General features: G+C 35.7%; 1 protein-coding gene across 2 annotated transcripts in view; it reads left to right on the top strand.

Moving 5' to 3' along the window:
• LOC133519784 (four and a half LIM domains protein 2) overlaps nucleotides 1–23339 on the top strand; it is a 199905-nt gene that overhangs the window by 78175 nt on the left and 98391 nt on the right. The window contains exon 2 of one of the 2 annotated variants that reach the window (XM_061853877.1): nucleotides 12401–12698. The exons of the other annotated variant lie outside the window; for it this stretch is intronic. Coding sequence (XP_061709861.1) covers nucleotides 12517–12698 — 182 coding nt within the window. The 5' untranslated portion in view covers nucleotides 12401–12516. The remainder of the gene's footprint in view (nucleotides 1–12400; nucleotides 12699–23339) is intronic. 2 annotated transcript variants of the gene reach the window in all.

Here is a 23339-nt window from a genome sequence, read left to right on the forward strand (position 1 = left end):
GATAGGTCTTCAAAAATGATATTTAGGTTTCTAATATCATTTTTTTCTAAACTGAATAGTTTGCGCAAGAGACACTTCCAAAGTGAAAAAATGTGTCCCCCCCCTGTAACTTCTAAAATAACAGAATGAAAAATCAAAAAAAAATATATGATATACATTACCATGCAAACTTCCACCGAAAATTGGTTTGAACGAGATCTAGTAAGTAGTTTTTTTAATACGTCATAAATGGTACGGAACCCTTCATGGGCGAGTCCGACTCGCACTTGGCCGCTTTTTTTTACTGGTTGGGCATTTGTATACGCCCAAAACATTCCAAAGAATTAAAGATACTCCTATACGAGTACACTAATGCCAATTGATACTCGGTACAATAATTTATTATTTAGTAGTAAAGCCTGATCATAGTAATATATGATCACGCGCCGCGGCATATTGCGGAATTTCATTGCAACAAAAAATTTCATACTAAACTGAACTGTCAGTGTCACCCTATACTCGTACACGAGAATAACAGTGCTCTCTTGACAATGATTATACATATATTTCTAGTCGGGCTTTAGAGGAAGTTTTTGGAGGTCAATTGTCAGCGGACACAAATTAATTTTATGCAGATGTCAATTCAATTTAGACAGCGCCGTAAAGTATTTCAGAGAAGTAATTACTAACTTTTACAGGTTTCCAACGCTAGCCAAACAAGTCGTAAATAAACTATACAGTGGAGTTTTATCCGTGGCCAATTGTTGCTATTTATTGCCCATTTGAACTCGTAAAGATCGTTTTAGACTCCAGCGCAAGTTGACGTCAGGGCAAGGTGGACGGAGCAATCTTGAATACCTATATCTTCATACATATATGTATCAACAATGATAAAGCGGTTGTGGCAGTCAGTAGCGCATACACATATATATTATTAGGTACGTTACCTTAGTACCATCAAATGAATTGAATTTTCAAATTGTTAAACATTATTTTGTAGAACTCTGTAATCGTATTTGTATACAAACGTACTTATACAAACATTTCAATGAACTTCGCAAACTAAGAGATTCGATATTACACTGAGTAGACCCTAGTGTTGGTAGCAACTCGAGTCTTTTGAGTCAAAATTGAAGAACTCGACTTGTTTTTCCGAGACTCAGAGCTTAAAAAACTTTTGAGTTTTTAAAGTCCCGAGTCGAGTCCTTTATTGAGTCTTTTTTGAGCGCTACTCAAAAGGACTCGAGTCTCCGGATGAAGACTCAGTCAACAATTTTATAAGTTCTACATAAACAACAGCAAAGTAAATAGGCGTTATTATATACATCCATGAATTTCACATAAAGACAACGCATTTCGAAGTTATTTGTAAAAAAATACAAGTTCTCCGAAAAAGACTCAATAAGATGAAAAGAATTAGAGTTCCATCTTAATTATGAGAGTCTGAAAAACTGAGTCGAGTCTTAAAGCAGAGGACTCAAAGGACTTGAGTCTTAACCAACACTAGTAGACCCTTAGCACTCCTTTATCTTAAACTCAATATCAGATTTCGCCTGTCCAGCAGCTGTGTTAATATGTGAGCCTACAACAAGATCTAGGTAATATACATAAGATAAGACTCATTGAAGGTGAATGTCGTCGGTAGAGATAAAAAAAGATAACGCTCACTGCATTTGGTTTACGATAACCTAGAAAATTATTTTTAACAAAAAGTTGTTGGTGTCTCAATTGCATTCACATTGCATTCGGTTCACCGATAAGACTAGTTAGTCGCCTGAAAACTTACTTTGTAATATTATTTATATCGCATCAACTACTTATAATTAACTTACAATACGCGGTTCTTACGTACCTTGAACGGCCTTGTCACAAATAGTTCTGGAAATATATCTTTCTCCATCTTCGCATACTTGCCTGAAAAAGAAGTAGGTAAGTATTCATTTTTCTTTACGAAATATATTCTAAAAACTAGGATACATTAACTCATTAGGTCTAAATATATTCCTTTGAATATTTTATTGTAATGGATTCCATTTTCAATCATAGTAGCAATTGGTATAAGCTAAATCAACTAATACATAGAATCAGCCCAAAGCGCTTATCTTCAATTTTATCATAACAACTGACATTATTCTGATCTTCTTAGAATCCATTGATATTTTACAGTTGTTTTTCCTCGTTAAAATCACGGTTTTAAATCAATTAATAAGATATAAGTACTGAAAAGAAATACAGACCGGGCCATATGCCAAAGTCAGTTCGATCGTTTCCATAGGAAAGAATGTCGTGTCGTCATCTCTGACATGACAATCTTGTTTCGAAAAAGTTTGTATAGTTTAGCCAAGGGATAAGATATCTCATTTCAAACATAGGCAGAATCATACTATCTTTGTCTCACGCTAGTACTAGCACCCAAAAGAAAAGAAAAGGGATGGGTATTATTTTTCTTTGTTCTAACTTACTGATAGATTGTGTTTGCCAGACTATACATACAAAAATGGTAGACGAAGAATATGAAAATTATGACGATAACGGATTGGGAGCCACTAAACTAAACCACATAAAACGCACTAAATCACATAATTAAGTATTCAATGGCGAGGTGTATATATTTAAGTACTGTATAAATATATACGTATACGAGTTATAGCCGGTCAAACAAGTTTGTCAGTAGAAAAAGGCGCGAAATTAAAATTTTCTATGGGATGATAATTAGATGGTAAGCCTTCGCGCCTATATTTTTTGCCCGCATTTTTCTACTGACGGAAATGGCTTGACAGACTATATGTTATAGCTTGTACTTATGTAGCAAACTTCATAGGCAATTAGTGACACCTAAAACGTAACTGTCATTTGGGTTGTCTTTTCGTGGCAATAGTTTCGAGGTCATTTTACTTGCCGAGAAAGCTAATAAAGCTAAATCATGAAATCAGGTAAATGGTTATGCGCTAGACGATACATTGCCTAGTAGCTTCAGTCACGTCGATCGCCATTCGCTAGTGCTGTAATAACATATGTGGATTATATTCGCCAAATCGACATGGATTGGAATACAAAAAGATGATTCTTAAACTCAACGTACTCGAATTTAGGAGCAACTCTTCAAATACAAATTTTTGAGACCGTAATGTGTAATGTACATAAATATGCATTTGCAAACATATGTTGAGGCAAACATTTCGTGTGATAGGTTCACGAATATAGTGTGCATGTCCTTAAAATCTGTTCTCGCCAGGTCGCCACACGTGGCCTGTTTACCTGATTGGAAACCTTACATCACGGATGGTCTTAGCCGCTGACCTAGTGGTTACGTAATACTTAGTAACGAAGTGCTCACTTAGCAGCTTAGTGTGAGGAGCCCAATGTCCTCGATTAGAGCCGCCAGGAATCCAGGTGAGAGGTTGACGTTCATACGTACGTTGTACGTGGTTGATTGTAACGTACTTAGTTATCAGTTTACAAAGATTTATATGATGTGCTTTCTTCAGCATGAGTTAAATTTCGAATGCTGCTGTATTTATAAATATCAAAGTGATCATAGCTACGATAAGTACAGTCAAGCATAGAACGAGAATAAATAATATCTATCGTGGTTAGATCTTGTAGTGTATTACTATAGTCTTTTTTCAAACGCGAAGGGTAGGGTGACATTTGTTTTTTTTTTCATTCCATGCCATTGACGTTTCAATCCTTTTTTAAGAAAAATAACTTTAATCCCAATAGGACAAAAAAATTCATACCTTCGTAGTTTAAAATATCTCATTGTAATAGGCACAAATCACCAAAATATTGCATTATTTTATAAAAATAAAAAGATGAATTTTAATATCGTTGAGTTTATTAAGTATGTAAAACGGAACGCAATTACAATAGAGTTTTGACTCTACTTATCGACCAAATCAATTCCCCTCTATCGTATCAAATCGTTTCAGTCGCGTCCAATTGTGAAGATATGATTACTTAAAAATATAAAATCATCATTTCGTCACCATTTGAATTGATTATATGTCCTTTGCAAATTTAATTGAGAAATGTAAAAAATCGTTTATAATTTGCATTATCACATACTATAATTGCTTTTTTCTACTCCCGTACTTTTATTTGTCATTTAAAGGGCACGACCCTTTTCAGAAATGTGCAAGTAAATATCGCTTATTATTACCATGCAGAAACAGGAATATTGCGTGGCAATTTTAAACTAATCACGGTGATTTATGGACTTCATTAACCTATCGACAGTTCAATAATGCCATTGTCTTGCATTAGTCACCGATATGGAAAAACATCTTACAAAGTTTTTACTAGCTCTGTCGGACCTAGTAAACGCGAATTTAATAAACTTAATGTATGAAATGTACTATTCACCTTATTTATAATATATTATCTATAAGGATAATTAACATGCAGTTGTAATTTTAAACAAGGGGACGATGGAAAGTCATTTGCTAGCTTCTAGGTCGATTTCGATCCTATATTGTCCATATTAAAAGGTGTGATTCGGTATTTCCGCCGGGCCACCCTTTTATAAGAGAGCCTTTTTAATCTTTTTATGTTAATGTGTGCCAATGAGTTCAACAAAGCAATATTCCTGTAAAGGGAAACCTGTAACCAGGCAGAAATGTTTTGTCGATATTACGCATTTCAATTAGGGTTCTTTGAACTGCATGTATGTTCTGTACTTATTAAGGTTATGGTAAGGTTTATATTGTACCTGTAACGGTTAACTAAATTAAATTCTATGCCATGATGAACTATGTGACATTTAAAATCTTAAGTTACGAAATCCATTTCTATTAGTCAACAAAACTTTGAACAACAGATTTCTTACCAGATGTAAGTTCACAACATTATGCATTATGTCATAATTAATCAGTTTTATTTAATTAAATTAAGAAAATCAGGTAATTGTCTTCGCACTTTGTCAATTGGTAAATAAGGGTGGTTTCTAGTTAGTTGACTAGCAGAGTTTTATTAAAAAAAATCAAGGTTGTTGGTATTTTTCTGAAACCGACACTATTACGGGTCCCCAATTCCCCATCCAGCAAGCTCGGTTCACCATACAAACTTAGTTATATGCTCTCATTTTAAAACGACTAGTTAGATTGCTCTGATACTGGATAAGAATAAGATAAGCATAAGGTATATCTACTCCTGTAATTAGTGTATGTAGCTTCAAACACCATAGTTTTAAAAATACATCGAATTTTTGTTTCATAAAAACCTTGTTTTTTACTCTATTTCGTTTGTTTTATAAACTGGAGCTATATAAACTAATTACAGGACTATACCTCATGTCATTTTATGTGTAAAGTTTAATTACAATCCAACACGTAGTTTTAAGATGAGAACGAAACTCCGTTTGTATGGGAAGATGAAATTCGGCCGAGCTTGCCGGGGAATCTTAATTTTAATTTTACTATCCGTTTCAAGACAACCAGATTCACTTATTTATTGCTTTGTCTACTAGGCATAAGTTGCGCTTACTCGAACATTATTGTTTCGGGATTAGTAATGTGGACTTTGTAGAGTTGCCAAGTATTGTAGTACCATCGCCCACACTGTAAACTGATAATTCGTAAACCTTATTTGCAGAGGCATAAGGTCCAGCGATGGTCAGTTAATGTTGTTGTGCAGGGGTATTTTCACGAGCTATCCCAGCATTCATCATTCTGTTCCTAGAAACGCTGACGAGCGATTTAATGCGCAAGTAATGCCAGGATTAACTGAACTGAGATTAATATATTCATCAAAATTCACTTTGCCAACCAGGAATTCTCAAACTTTTCTGTCGTACCGTCTTGTCATTCCATGCAATATTCTTTGAGGACGAGATCCTCGAAGTTGAAGTTGTTAAAAATTAATGCTAAAGTCTAAAAATCGTCACTATGTTACCTTATGAACCGTTGATTTTTTTAAACAGTGCCGTTTTTGTTTTTGGTGCAATATGGGTCGGCTTGTATAAAATTTCCATAATCCAACATACCAACTTATTTTCATTTCTTTATTCTCATCACTTTCCTTATAAATTTACCTGTGATTTAATTGTCACTAGTTTTACGTGGTTCTACGCTATTCCGAAAACACAGCACTCTAACCCATTTTACTGCCATTTTTATGTTCCGCTAAAACCCACTAATCCAAGTAACCCACGTGCGATATCATTCAAACTTGACTTTGAATATACCACGTCAATAAATTTATTACCTACCAGCGTAACAGCCCCTGTAAATCTTAACGCTTGAAAGTCAATGTATTACACGCGAGCGTTTGGCATTGTGATTGTCATAATCTAATTATGTACCAGGATAAATGCAGATATATGATAGGTATGTATGTTATGTATACGAATATTTGAAAATTTAGTGAAATAAATTCTATAAATTGTTGCTTGGAACTGAGACCTCATTCTGGGAAACGTTTCATAAAACCATGCATGCATGCAACGATTGTAGCATATGTTTAACGCAGGATAACATTAGATTCTAGGTCACAGAATTAGAGATTCTAAACCTTTTCTGCGAACTTGTAGCGGCAGATCAAAGATTTAATAGGACACAGACACAGCATGAACGAATACAAAGCAAATTGTAGACAGTGCCCGATATGACACCTGACGTCGAGCAATGTTGACCTACTCTGCCTCTTTAGTTGTTTTATTCAAAATGTTTTTATTTATCGTAAACTACAATTTTAGAATATTGTATTTACAAATTATGATGTAAAATTAACTAAAACGATTGGTGAATAAATTGGGTGGAAATGTTTTCTTAGATATTTTATTTAGAACTAGGTTTAGAGCAAAATCCTAAGATTAATAATCTAATCCTATCTGGAAGGAGTAAAGGATTGCGTTATCTATATCAGTACCCCTAGTGTAACTTTGATCGACATCATAACGTGACGAACGCGTTTGCGTTAAGTGTCATTTTGTATAGGATTTTGAGTTTCCAAAACGTCCCACTTGGCGCGCTCTTTCGAAATTCAATACAAAATGAGACTAAACGCAAACGCGTACGTCACGTTTGGAAATCGAATTTATTTACACTAGGGGTACAGTTATCAATTTTAGACAATTAATAAAATAAGTAAACGTATTTTGTTTTATCGTTACCGCTAATAGAATATTAGGCATTTTATCAATCCCATTATCTAATAGTTAATCGACCTAACCATTAACTCGACGTGGTTGGTATTAATTTACTTTTTGTGTAGAATTATTGTTAAGTGGGATTCTTCTCTTCAGTTTGATGATGCCTATTTTGTTTGCTTATGCAACTTTAACTGAAACTAAACCTACATAAAGACAAACTTTTTTTGGAATGACCTGAGATAAGAAAATGTATATTTTATTGCCATGCAGCATTGGTCTTCCCTACCCTACCCTAATGAGTAGGTAAACTTACCTACTCACTCGGCAAGCAAACATGTCCTTAAATTAGACTTAATTTCGTTAAATAAGTACTGAAGTTTATTTTCTGCTACTAGAGACTAGACATATGTACCTGAAACAATTTTTTTTACTGTTACTGTAACCATACTATTTGTGGTATTCCATACTAACTTCATAACATGTTTTTATTTTCCAATTGGTAAGACCTCGCGCCATTTCGAACTCATGGCCATAAACGTTTCCTGTGACCCCCATTTAATTTACCTATGCCATATTCCGACAGAGCCTTTTAGGTAACGAATCACTTAAATTAATTAAATCCAAATAAGGAGCTTATATTCCAATTTAGTGTCTACTGCGATTCGAGTTAATCAAACTAGAGATGTGCTATCATCGAATATTATACGTAGTTCGATGGAGCCAAGTATTACTATAATGATATTTTTCTCTAAATGTCAGGAGATGGTCCTTACGTTTTACATATATGTTTCATAATCAAGAGTGCTTGTATTACAGATCCAACAATAGTAGTTTATGTGAGTGCTACATAATAAAAGGCATTAAAATACACGAGTGTGAGTTAAAAAGATCACACGAGTGTTTTAATGCCTAATTATGTATAGTTACATACACTATTTCATCTACACACATATTATTAACTTTCTATGAAATATTCACCGTTGGGGCATCGTTGCCAAATCGTTGTTCTCTTGACGGAACTCGGGGATATGTAGTACCGTCACCGAAATATATATATATATTTTTTTTTATACTTCGTCGGTGGCAAACAAGCATACGGCCTGCCTGATGGTAAGCAGTCTCCGTAGCCTATGTACACCCGCAACTCCAGAGGAGTTACATGCGCGTTGCCGACCCTAACCCCACCCCCCTCGTTGAGCTCTGGCAACCTTACTCACCGGCAGGAACACAACACTATGAGTAGGGTCAAGTGTTATTTGGCTGCGGTTTTCTGTAAGGTGGAGGTTTTTATTGCTTATTTTACACGAAACTTTTGCTATAAGTTACCTTAAAAACAACAAAACATATTCATTTTATACTTAAAACTAATTAAAAGATAAACTGTACGTCAAATGGCGGTAAATGAAATTTTTTTTTCCCGCATGTAGTATTTTTTTAATTCAGAGACAAACTAGAGTCGGGGGGCCTATGTCCGTATCATTCGATACAAACTAACATGCGATATATGTCAAAATTGTATGCAAATGACATTTCATTTCGAACAAAAAGGCATCTCGACTGATATTAGAATAGAGGTCAAATCGAATTGCATTTTTCTTCAGAGATGTTCCAATTTTAAATGCATAACCAAATCGATTTTGACGTAGTACATTATCACAGATAAGAAATTTGTTGTAACAAAACAGTTGATCGTAATGTTGGCCATTATTTACGGATTTTGAAGGCACCATAGAGGGTTTATGATATGTGTATGGATAAAATATTATAATTCTGTTTCGTTTCATTTGACTGATTTTTTAATTTCGAGCGCTCGAATTCGTCACTCGAAAATCTGTGGAAAACGGCGAATTGATATTTTAGAAATACGAGCAATAGAAATTGGGAATTTAGTGGTATTGACCACTCGTTTTCAATTATATTAGTGGAATTTAAATGCCTATAAATATTATAGTAGTGGAGATAAATTGAAGGGAATTACACGAAATCGAGCACTAGAAAATCAAAAATCGGCCCCCTGGCCCTCGCTTGGTATTATTATGACCACGACGTTCTAATAAATGCACTGATTTAAAAACTTAATTATTCGCGATTAAGTCCTGTTTTACTAAATAATAATGAGTAGAAATCGTAATCATTTAAATTTTATTCTAGATTCCGAATCATAGGTACGTTGTTTTAGAAACATTTTTACCCGCGAATTATGTAGCGGTTAATAATGTGTGTTTAGTGTCTTTTAGAGAAAATTTCTTTAAGATTAATGTGAATTTCCTTTGAAATAAGGACTTAAAAAATGTTGAAAAATAATAATAATCGATTTTAATAAGTATTAAATCTCTATTAGATGATGTAGTTATGAGTACGTGACCGATACGTGGAATGCTCGTCGAACCATACAGATATTCGGATTCAAATATGGAAACTACGTCGGCCCACCTCTTGGACATTTCTTATTTAATCCTTATATTTACAATCTGTGTCAACCGGCGAATCAAAAACGAAACCCATGCGTAATTGCGGAATTCTTATCGTATTCGTTTATTTTTATGGTGTCTCCTACCGAGCAACAACTTAAAAGTAGGTACTTTGTAGCAGTCTCAGATCTCGTTAATATAAATATAGGTACTAAGTGATTAGGACCCGTACTACCGAGTATAGTAAATAATTCAGACTAATTTAGAACAAAATAATGTTTAATTTCTGCTTTCATTTTTTTATGATGCTTTCTCAGCGAGAATAAGTTTCGGGATGTTACCTTTGTCACGATGACGTCCGTTGATAAGTTAAGTGCATATGTGGTAACATGGTGCATAAAAGTGTTTGATATTTTACCTGAGGCTAGACCGAATCCTTTGAACTCTTTTAAAATCATCGATTTCCTATTTTTCTCCCGAGCGCTTAGCATGATTGAACTATGCCCTAAGAGACGTTTTCAAGGCAGCCCGGAGGATCTCTATACCAATTTGACACCGGATGCGATCGGTTGGCTGCGTGGCCTGGATGTCGACTTGTAATAAATAGTCTATTAGTATAGTATATTGCCTACAATGCTATGCCATCCTATATGCTTAAATAAATAGCATGATTTCGCCAATTTGAAATTATCCATTCCAATGAGTGGTTAAGTTAACATTTATGAGCGAACAAACAAACATCCACTCCTAAAAGAGAGAAGAAATGTATAAATGTTATTTCTGTTATCCTTACAATCTACATACACATACAATTTTATTGTCGATAACGATGGCAATATTTAGCTACGGTTTTTGTTTTAGCTGGATATTTTAAGCTTCCAATTTTACGTCATACGTGTTAATCTCATTGGCATAGTAAGTAGTTACTATGCAAGTTAGTTGTCTGGCAAAGGTCAATGACCTAATTAACCATGTAATTTACGTCTAGCGTGTGTACAAGTCTTTCAGTGATAACCGTGCACTAAGCGAACCCAAACAATAGCGGCTGAATTGTTTAAATTGCCACTTCCTCGGCCCGACTGCGCTCCACTCTCATTCCTTATTTGGTTTATTGTGTCATAGTACAACTTGCGTTGCTTGACTTGTATCCGGTGTTGACAGCGTGCATTAGACATACAATTAAATCTTTGACAAACTACGAAAAAAAGGTAGCTACTAACATTTTTACAAGTTCACTCCTACCTGAACAATGTAACATTTGCAATTCATATCAACCAAATATTTTTGTCAGCAATACATTGCTGATATTGGCTGCAAAAATTGTGTTAGTATTGTCAATTTGTCAGAATGAAATACATAATGACGTCCAAAGTGGCCAAATATATCGAGACACATCATCATTTCTATGGTAACAAAGGTTTGTATTTACGATATATTTGGCTACATTGTCCGTCACTATTTGATGCTGACTGTACTAACAACATTCTCAACTAACCATCGGCATCGGTGGTCTTTGCAATAACGTTTTCTAATTGTAACAGATTGGATTAAGGTATTGTTGTATGTACAATCAAAGAATTTAATAAGTAAGTACCTACCTTGTCACAGCGATAATCAATATGAAAGTCGCTAGAGACCTCATACTATTGTCACTGTGACAAGGTACAAAATGGGTCGGAACTTAAATTCTTTAACGGTATTATTTATATTATCCGTTTTGTACTGGAGCAGGAAAAATTAATATCAAATAATAACTAATTATAAACGCCTTTGTTAGGTATATGTGTTAGTTACGATTTGCCATAGGTATAGGCATATTTACCTGTATCATTATCAAGTCTATGTTATTTTCGTACCCTAGACACCTTGACGTCATTACGTGACGCAGACAGATACGTATGCCGAAAGAGGGACGGTGAATTTAAAATAGGTACTCTTAGTATAGATCCTAGTAAGTTAACAAAAAGGCAACCATGACTAAGTGTAGTTGATTCCTTCGTGAGCACACATTACACATTACATTTTGTGTGACTTCATACCAAATGTACTCTGAATTACATTCATAATTGAAAAATATCCTTTATCCGGCTGCATATTCCTGGAAAGGGTAAAGTTCTTGTAAATTGTCCTAGTACTCTCAATAACTTGCTTATTTCGTGACATTTAAACATTGATTTTATTACACTGTTTAGTTTTCCTGTACACAATGTAAATGCAAACTTATTTATGACCTCAACAGAACTGATGAGGTGATGAGACTCCTCTAATAACTACTAACAGAATAAGTAGTTATACGTACAGTCAGCATCAAAAGTAGCGGATGAAACAACGCGCCAAAAGTATCTGGTATTCCGGATAACTTTTCCTAACATAGATAAATTTCTAAAATTCGCGCTCATATTTTACAGTCTTAGTTGTTCCATATTACAAACATCACTTTTTGTTAAGCTGTTACAGAACTTATGAAACATTATTTGATCCGCTACTTTTGATGCTGACTGTACAATGGGAGGTTAGATCCAAATGTTCTCTTCACTATCAAAACTTGTTCGTTAATGTGATTACTCTTTGTTTGTTATCATTTGTTTACGTGCACCATGGGGCACCCCTGTATTTGCATTGTTGATAAACCTAAACTGACCTTGTACCGATATTAGTAAGAACATCTTCATCATCTTTGCTACTAATGGACATATGAACATTCCCCATACAAAACGGAGAACGTTCTCAAGAACCGCACAAGCACAACTATATTTTTCCCTCATTTTTCTGGGTTGTTTTTTAATCACTAAGTGCGTAACTGGTAGCTGATGTATTGCCTGCCTTGAATAAAGTAGCCACGTGACAAACAGAATCATACGCAGTCTCCGAATCCCATTGTCTCTTAACAATCTAAGTAACACAAAACATTTTGCAACAGAACAGAGTAATTTGTATAAAATCTACGAAACCCTCGAAAAACTATTCACCAAGTGTTTAAAAAAGTGCCACAAGTGCAGATAGTTAAAGACAAAGTGGAATGAAAAGTGGAACCTAATGCCTCCAACGGAGACCGAGCAAGGCATGTTGTGTCTCACGAGGCACGAGAACTGCCCCTGGGACGAAGCTCTGAAGGCTGCTGATGTGCCCTGGACGGGGCTGCAGTATGCCTGTCTCAAAGTGCTGCATCTCTACTGCAAGGCTTTTGAGCAGGAAGATATAATCGATTTGGTTATAAGGTGAGTCTTGATTTACCTTAAGATCTCAATTTAGTGGTTAAGATTGAAAAAAGCCTGATCCCGGCTTGTGTCCATATCCCATAAAATTTATTGTATAATGTTGTAGATTGTAAGTGGAGCTGAACTCGAGGTGAGTTGTGCGAATTGTAAATGGGTTCTATTATGTAGATGTTTACATGTGTAGGAACGGTATTTACATATGACTTGTGACATGCCAAATGATAGTTAATGGTCAACATTTTTTCGGAAACAATCCCTCTCTTCTCTTTTTATTTTCAAAGAGTTTTAAGATTGTTGAACAAAAGTCAGAAAAAATCTGTCAAATCTCTCACTACTCCGAAAGTTTACTGTCTACTGACATACTTAATTGGTGTTCATTATTAAAAAAAAAAACATATATATACATACTTAAAAAACAACAGTTAAAGAACCCTGTACCATGGCACGGGAACCATCGACAATACAACGACGGCTTAAAATCAGATTAAAATCATCATTAGGATATATCGGAAAATAATAGATAAATAAATGCTGAACATGTACAAGTGGATATTATCCATAGAAGCGGTCTTTCAGTCCTCGACTTATCTTTTGTTACATGACGCCCTCTGATATCGTTTCCATCATGACAACCAAGACCGGCAAGAATGCACAGCTGAAAAAAGAGACACTGATTATTTTATGAAACAAAATGTTAAACACATTTGAAGTAACGGTAATTTCCTGTAACCCCTGAAATAAAGGCCACGCGGCTCATTAGCACCGTCGTTAAAGCTTTACGACCGCCGATGCTCGCCATTCACTCTTTATGCCCTATCATTTGGTCGGTCAGACCAATCAAATGGAATCAGTCATATCGCGGTTTGCTGATTCATATAAACAGCAAATCCCGAAATTAAATAACGATGGAATAATTTTATGTCATGGAAACAGTGTGTATGTTTGTTGAACGAAATAAATTCTAGAATAGAATACTAGACTTTGGCATATGAAGATTACGGCTGGCTGAAAGTTGAAGGTTACAGCAGCAAGAAATAGGGATGTCACCGTCAATTTCCTTGATATGGCATTGCTGCCGTTGCCGCATTGCTGTTGGGATTAGAATGTTCAATCCGTAAGTCAGCAGCAGTAGCGCTGCCACAGCAAGGCTGCTGCAGTCGGAATCCGAATTTAACCATGATGATGGTAATGGGCGATGCATGCCCTTCTTTTGAAGTGGTACTGATACTTAAAAATGTCCGTGCCTTATTACCTTTGTCGAGCATTTGGGAAGCCCTTTTAAGGAGTCCTCCTAAGGCCAGCCACGACTGCTAGCAAAATTCTTAGAGTACTGTAGGAACAGATGAAAAAATATAAATATCAATTCTATACCAGCTAAAAATTGATATAAACCACGTCTTCCAAATACAAGTGTATATCCAGACCTAATTGTATCCTCGGCGGTGACCTTTGGCACGCCGCGCGACTAATGGAACCAAGCCCACACTCCCATTTACTTTGCAATCAGCTGCAAGCAAACATTATCTTCTGACTTGCCTGATGGGTGGGGTTAGCCCTTGATTTTGTTAGTTGAAAGTTGAACTATAACAATCTTTCTTATTGTTAGTAAGAGTAGAGAATTCCCGCAGCCCAGATTTTATTGTCATAGTTGAATGCATAAACGGGTCAAACACATTTTAGAAAAAGTCACTTCTGTGGACAATATTATAAAAGTTAACGGGTCTGGTACATGTGTATCCCGTTTTTCTTATTTGAGTCTCAAGTACTGAAAAAAATGACCCCGCCTATAAGAGTGTAGCGTAAAGATTACCTTTAGATTTTCTTAACTATGTCTACAGGAAAGAGGCGAATGAGCTGATCATACTATAAAATGTGTATGACCAAAATACATGGTTATTTGTTAAAACTGGCTGTTACAAGGCGACCAATTCAAAATGTCCGTTCGTTGTTATAGTTAATAGTGTCCGTATAAAGACCTAATCACATCTTCCTCAATTTAGTAGCGTGAGACCTATACCTATCGTAGGTATGCTATCTCCATCTCACGTCATTCATGCGTCCCTGCCTGTCTAAATTCAGGAAGGTGCAAAAATTCTTAAGCAAAGAGCTTTACCTACATTTATTTAGTAACTGACGGCGGAGAGGCCGCTACGCGCTATACGCTAAACGTGACACACAATGGTATAATTTCCATCTCACTTCTACGTATTGCAGCGTCCTTGAAGTTAGTTACTAAATTCAGGAAGCTGTGTAAAGCTCTTAGGCCTTGGTCTCAGTAGCATCCGCACACTCAATTACTCATTCTCCGTTAGACGTCTGCTACGTCCAGCCATACTAGGCTAGAGTACACGGATGGAAGGTTTTAGAAGTTTTGGAATACGTCTTCTATGTGTACAGTAATAATAGCCATCATATACGTCTCTTATGAAAAAGATTTTATCACTAATAAAATCGCGTTAAACTCGACGTCTGCCTCCCACTACCAATTACTCATTTGACTAGACAAACAGTTTATAAACCTCTGTAAAAGCTAAATTATTATGTCGGCGTCCTTTGTTTTTCAACATAATTTTCTTTCTCTCTGATTCTTTCATCGAATAGCACAGCAAAGTAATGTTGTACGTCATCAGTCCATTCAACGCCGTTCGTCAGTTGAGATTTGAAATATTAAACAAAACCCACATAGACACCCACCATTACGTATAGCCGGATCTTGGAACTATTTCGCCGGGGATTTATTTTAGCTACTGCAGTCAACTTAACCCTAATATTGTAATAGTACGTCAGTATTGATACCATTATAGTATATGTAAGATTGTCACATGACATGACATTAGAACGATAAATAAAACCGTTATCATCCTATCCCTACTAGTTAATCTGTAACATGATTATTTTATTTTTTTAGAAATAAATTGGTTGGAAGCGGTGGTAGCAGAGTGGACATGACGTGCGACTTTCAATCCGGAGGTCGCGGGTTCAAATCCTGGCTCGTACCAATGAGTTTTTTTCGGAACTTATGTACGAAATGTCATTTGATATTTACCACTAGCTTTTCGGTGAAGGAAAACATCGTGAGGAAACCTGCATACATCTGCGAAGAAATTCAAAGGTGTACGTGAAGTCCCCAATCCGCATTGGGCTAGCATGGGGACTATAGCCCGAGCCCTCTCGCATGAGAGGAGGCCTGTGCCCAGCAGTGGGACGTATATATAGGCTGAATTATTATATGTCTTTCCCATCACGGAACAATGGTGTTCCGGACCTTTGGGAGGCGTGCGCGGAGCCGAAGCCAACACGTAGAGGCCCTTTTGACACTTTAATGAAATGTAAGGGGTACACCTAGCGGATGTTGCCCTTGCCCGTGTCATGGGACGCACGCAGAGGCAGCACCCGCCAGGGTGTAAGGACTATTTCAGGGTTGATGGAATCTAAAATGAACTGGGCTATTGGGTGAAAGCGATGGACTAAATACTGGGCTATGGGATAAAAAACCGTACGCCTGCCTAATAAAACGGTATTCAATTTTATTTCCGGCAGACGGTGACTCGCCCCCACAAGATGGGCCCCCACAAAAAGCGACATCTAGGATGGCTCAAGGGCAACACCGGTGTGAGCGGCTCAGGGGTGTCGAGAGGTGTACGCCGCTTTCTACCCAGTGGCTGCGAGCAGCCACTGTGCCAACTCGCGTCTTATGCAATTTTTCACTTCCACCCCTGGAGCTTATAGCTCTAACGACTCCACTCTGGGCGGCCGGTTAAGGCAAGCCAGAGGCAGAGAATCCTGTCCCACCCACCCTCCTTGCGGCTAACAGAACTCCCCAGGAGTACTCGGGTACGTGAGGTCGCTACTCCCCAACAGCTCGCCACAATCTGCCCTGCGTTGACTGATTGCACTGGTAAAACCAGCGGGCGATGGGGTCGTCACATACCTACGCCTATAAACATCCTTACGCCTATAAATATTATTATTATTAAATTGGTTACTTGTAGGCTAGATCCCACTATACTTTTTTTGTTTATTTTTAATTAATGCTTCAGGATTTGTACGATACGATAAACGTTAATGGATCCAGGAAAATAGCACAATCCGCACAACTGAAAGTGATTTTAATACGTAGGATAGGTTTTTTATAGATGTTGAATAAATTAATATGACGTCAAATTAGAAAAATTCCAGCTGCACTGCCAAAATGTCAATTTCTGTCGATAATCTGGAAACGTGCGATGTGTGATCGGCCTTCACTCTGTCAATCCTGTGCCAAGAAGATTGTCTTTGATGTTATAATTATAAGAATTATGATAGGGATCTGGATAACATTGACGTGTTCTGAAAACGCTGAATGAATTGTGCAAAGTAAATACCTAACTAAAATAACATAGTGACTTTCCAACCATCATTAATAATCCACAGAAAAGTTTAAAATACCGATGTTCGTATATTTATTTCAGAAATTCTAAAATAGCATATCTACTAGGCAATTGACATCTGTGAACTATATTTATTTACTGTTGCGAGTGACTCAAATTATATCGTTTAGTTTAGTATTAGTTTTGCTCTAAACTGGGTGGAACCGTGTAAACACTTTATATTTTAAGCCACTGATAGCTGCTTTTTGTCTGGCTGGACTCACAATCGTGAATACACGCACACTTCATAGTTATCTGGTATTTTTTTTAAAACGGTTATGTAGCATAATTTCGAAAATCAAAAATCCTAAGTACGAAATTCTTAAATACAGAACATCAAATATCAAAATGTCTAATGTACGAAATTGCTATTCCTCATTCCTAAATTATTCAAAATGTCTAATGCATGTCCTTAATACACTGTTAATCGAACGATCTCATTTTCGAAAATCAAAACTCCTTTGTACAATGCCTAATAACAATATTATGAAAGTCAATATATCTAGTGCTCAAAATAGCTACGTTCAAATAGCTTAATGACAATACATTGAAAGTCAATATGTCTAGTGCTCAAAATAGCTACGTTCAAATAGCTTAATGACAATACTTTGAAAGTCAATATGTCTAGTGCAGGGGTTCCCAAAGTGTGCGCCGCGGCGCCCTGGTGCGCCGTAGAAAGTAAAGAGGGGCGCCGTGAGTTCTATCATTATCCGAAACCACAAATATTTGCGGGTACCTCTTTGAGCGCTCGCATCGGTAAATAATATAGCGTCGTGTCGCCGGGCGCCGGGGCTTACAAGGGCGCCGTTGCGAAATACTAAACTTGTAACTGCGCCACATGTTGAAAAAGATTGGGAACCCCTGGTCTAGTGCTCAAAATAGCTACGTATAAAAAGCCTAATAACACAATGACAGTACTTTGAAACTCAATATTTCCTAGAACATTTCCTTCTTAACCTGGGTTGACGGAGCCCCGCTACGCGAGGCTCCTTTTTCTGGGCGGTTTGCCCTTCGGGCATCTGCTGAAGCTACCTAACGAACCTAACCTACCCACCTATTGATTTAGTGTGAACCGCCCAGAAAAAGGAGCCTCGCGTAGGTACCTACGTAGGTTAAGTTCGTTAGGTAGCTTCAGAGGCCCGAAGGCCAAACCGCCCAGAAATAGGATCCTCGCGAAGCGGGGCTCCACCATCTAGTTAAGTTGAGAAGAAAATGTTTTTGGAAAATAAATAAGTCGTGATAATCAGTTTCATACGTTAGACTCTTTAAACTTGGGTCAGCTAAACGTAGGACAAGTGTCGTTAGAAATTTCGCAATTTATACATTTTAAACTTAGGTCAACTGGACGAAGGATAAAAAGTCGTTAGTATTTTCGTGCACTAGCAGTATTGTACTTTAGACATTTAAAAAATAGGTTGATTAACCATAGGACATGCATCTTTAGGAATTGCGTACATTAGACATTTTGATTTTCGATGTTCTGTATTTAGGAATTTCGTATTTAGGATTTTATTTTCGAAATTATGCTACATAACCAAAAGAAACCTAGGCAAAAATTATGAATTAAAAATTTAAAAAATGAAGACTGTAGGGGAATATACGATGACACTGACGAACAAAAATATTTTAAAACAATACTAAACAACAGACATCACATCAAGTTCTTAGGTAAGCGGAACAAACAAAGACTAGTATACTCGTAGTACATATACTAAAGTCCACACAAACACAAACCTAGAAAAAAATAAATGTTTACCAAACAATCTTCCACTGTTATCGTTAATAGATGCAAATATTTTGACACTATCCATAATTAGTACAACATCGGATGGTTTTGATTTAATTCTTGACAATACGTTGGCGTTTGTCTGACATTAACATCCGATTTCGACATTTTCCATCCAATTGTTTTGGAATTGATCCAGATAAATAGCATGGCATGGATTACTTTGGCTGAGCTATTTATTTAATTGGATTTTGACATGATATTTATTTAACTAGAAATCGTTCTACTCGTAAATATGTTAAGTATTAATTTAATCTAACAGGAAAGTTGCAGATGAAAGTGCCACGGGTGAACTTTAAACAGTACCTAATATTACCACAACGCATTTGAAACGAAAATTTTCAGTATTTTTTTATATTTTTAACAATGTGATTTAATCTTATGGCGTATGATTTTTTATGTAGGTACATGACTAAATCTTACACCATAAAAATATATTAATACAAACTATAACCGGTAATTTTTTTATGTATTTATATTTTTAATGAAAAATTCTGCCTATTATGATAATCTCTTGAAAGAATTGCAACTTGAAAGGCTCGTTCTTTTAAAACGCATAGAAATAAATCTATTACAGCCATTTATAATTATTTTGGCCGAAATATTTATTTTCATAATCGCAAATATTGGACTCATTCCAGACAATCCGCGAATGAATTCATTTGCGATTTCTTAAATTCTATAAATTCAATAAATATAAATGGTTATTTAAACCTGACACACCGTTGAGTTATCGTTGTAATAAATCTTATCTAGATGTGTAATGGATTTCTTACTAGACGATTAAAAACGTTTCTTAGTAGAAACTACATTTTAATCTGTTAGAACATAAAATATTCTACACCATGACGGTAACCATTTTGCAAAATCGCCTGATGATTGATGATACAAGGACAACTAAGTCCATCGCGTACTGTAGGCACTTGCAATTCTAATTCTAAAGGTACTTTAAAAGATTTGTCAGTTTAAGAATTCACTGTTGGTAATTAAATACACAAATACTTTTTGCTACTTGTATTTGTATCTAAATAAACATCATTAGAAGCGCGGCGCGTAGGGCGCCTGTCTATAGGTTCATAAGAGGGGGACGATTTTTTAATTTAAAGCGCTCGATTTCGTGTGGCTCTCTACAATACTATCTTCACTACAGGCATTTAAATTCTATTAATGGAATTGAAAATGAGTGTTCAGTACACTAGATTCCCAATTTCTATGGCTTGTATTAGTTGTATTTCAAAAATAGCATAATTCACATTTCTCAGATTTTCGAGTGGCGAAATAGAGCGCTCGATATTAAATAAGCGGCTCCTAGAACTACTTAAATAGCAAAACTGTATTGTACAATACAATACAGTTAAACTTTTGTATTTTTTTTATGCTAACTTATAGGAAAAAATCAAACCAAATTTATTTACTCTTTTATTGGTATTTACTTGGATTTAATTTATCATTTTAGGTGTTTGCTGCTGTCTTAGAAAAAATATTGTGTGCAACGGTAGGTACATAATTATTAGGCCTTAAAATTCTAAGGCCTGTCTTTAAGAACTCGACTTCGTCTCGTTTTGTACCTTGCGCCTCAATACAAAAAGAAAACAGCAACACAAGTAAAGGTAAACAACAGGCAGATTTATCGCTAAAAAGTGATATCTTCCAGACAACCAGTCGCGAAAATTAATAAATTTACTCATGTCATGTCAGTGGGTGTTGCGAATGCAATGAAAGAAACTTATCACAAAATACCTATTAAAATAACAATATGCAATATGCATGCAATATAAATACATACACCGTGTTTTTTTTAATTCCGTTAGGTAACTTGGGGGTATGAGTAAGTACGCTTAAGGAAACTAAGTGGCATAGGTAATTAATTAAAAAAAAATATATTTTATTATTATTTTTTAATAAAGTTATTAAATGTTGCATATAGCGTTGTTGTAACACGGACATTACATTTAGTTCAGCCAAACAATTGAAAATTGTGACATATCACTGTCATTTCGAACATCGATAGTCCAAGATAGTACTTACTTAACTTTAGTTGCAAATTAATGAACTCGTACTAAACACTAATCCATATGTATTTGTGTAATAATGTCCTATAATATTTATTTATATTTATTTATTTATTTATATGTACACAGGCCCTAAGGCAAGTGTATACGCTCGTAAGGGCCTTATAAGAAAAAAAAAATATTATCTCCACAATGGAGTTAATTAGAATACCGGTGTCTTTGAGAAAGTTACTTAATTTAAGCTCAGGAATGGAAATAAACACGATATACATTTTTACATACATATATAAATACAATAAGGAAATAGTAACCAACATATATATAGTGTGTGTCATATGACAATACGAGTCAAGCAAGGCACGCGTCTTCGTAAATGACATGACCTATAGGTAATAGTAGTTAAATATTGTGTCAGCGATGAGACTTGCGACCAAAATTCATTACACAAAATTTTGGTTAACCTGAAAGAAGTAGGTACACGCAAAATAGGCACAATGGTTGTCGATTTGCGGAAAATGCCCAGAAGCACTAACTAACTAAGAAGTAGGTACTCTGTGAGTCTGTGCTATGAAGTCCAATGATAGCAGTGATAGCACTGCCAGCAATAGCTAAAAAAAGGAGAGACGAGGACGCCACCTAGAAAAAAAATAATAGACGTCCCACTGTAGTCCAGTTTTTCGCGGGTACGGTTTTCTGCAGGATCCCGTTTTAGTAGTATACGTACTAATACTATATAATAATTATAACGTTCAAACAAGCATTCTGTCCGTACCCGAAAAAACTAGACGTCATCAGTGGGAAAGAGCTCTTAAATATTGTGTAAGATTTGCCAGCGCGCAGTGTACACGTTTACTTATGCAATGCTAGGCTAATTACCCTCACTTAACGGTTCCCATGTGACTCCAAGGATCTGCTTAATTGGTATGCGCGCGCGTCACTCCGGTCAACAACCCAGATTGTTTATATCTTTATCCTGGCCCTTTTGACGAATGGGAAAATAAATGGACAAGTCAACACCAAAATAAACTATACTACTTACATGTAAGGTTCAATTTTGTGGAAATTGTAAACCTTGTAAACATTAGAATGCGTTTTACTAAAAGGTTTTAATGATAATGAATATTTATGTTAGAAACCAATATTTCACACGTTTAAAACACTCTATTTACTGTGGGCATACACATTGTCAAACTGAATAAAAAACCTATAAAAACTAGACTAGACTTAGTAAATTCAATAAATTGACTTAGATAACTTTTACTACGTAATAAGTTAATAACGTACAAATGTGTCTTGTATTAAAATTGGTCTTCAATACTTATATTTTCAGTTGGCCATGTCACTGTTGTGTACAAACCTTGCGGATTTTTCCTACATAAAAGCATTAAAATGTTATACCCCAGATTATATCAAGCAATTATTAGGTTCCATGATTACGTAATATTTGAGGCAAAAATAGCCTCTTAGTGAAATCGAGTTCTTTTTAAAAAAAAAGTGACAACTCACAAAAATGTACGAGTATCACCTACCAAACAAAAAAAGAATCATCGAAATCGATTCATGATTGGCGGAGCAATCGCGTAACAAACATATAAGTAGAAAAAGATACGGCCACCGAATTGTGAACCTCCGTGCAAAATTGATAGAAAATCTCAAAAGCGGTCCCTGAGCTCCTAAGCGATATCTGACGATGCAAACACTTGAGAGTGATCACGAAAGTAAAACATTACCTTCTTATAAGCAAAGTTTAGGATACACTGATCTGATCTGATTAAGTTATTTATGTAAATCAGTTTGTTTTTATTGGATCAGTTACAATCTTCCCGTGGCAGCCATTTTATGCGTACAGTCATTCTCATAAAATATATTTTCGTTTGATTTACGACATGGTAATTAGATTGGCCGCTGTTTACGCTAATTCAAGGTCCTTGTTGTCTTGCCCTAGACGTTGTGGTATACTAAACAGTTTTGTGGCTTTGGTCTTTGATCTTAAAGTTTGACACTGTGATATAAACTCGTAGATTACTACGGGTATCACGATTGATGTACTTATCGATCAACGAGATTAATCGTCAAAAAATTACAAGGTTCATATTTCACAGAAGGAGAGGGTATACACTGTTGGTGATGTCGAGCAGAATACTCGTACTATATAAAAATGACCATTGATTAGAAACAATCCGATTTTTTTTTCAAAACCCAAAGCAAGGGCAGTTTTTTTTTATATTCCATGTGGCGAATTGTGATCAATGAGGTGTTAATAGATGCGTTTATATGATATAGGCTATATTTTTAACCGATTTAAAACGAAAATCATACATAGTTTTGATTGATTATGAAGATTTTTAGTGTTTACTGTACCGCATATATACTTCTTTATATGTGGCAATAACATAACCTACGCCAGTTCGAGATAAAAAATATTATACATTTA

This window comes from Cydia pomonella, chromosome 7 (assembly GCF_033807575.1).
Source record: "Cydia pomonella isolate Wapato2018A chromosome 7, ilCydPomo1, whole genome shotgun sequence".
NCBI lineage: Eukaryota > Metazoa > Arthropoda > Insecta > Lepidoptera > Tortricidae > Cydia > Cydia pomonella.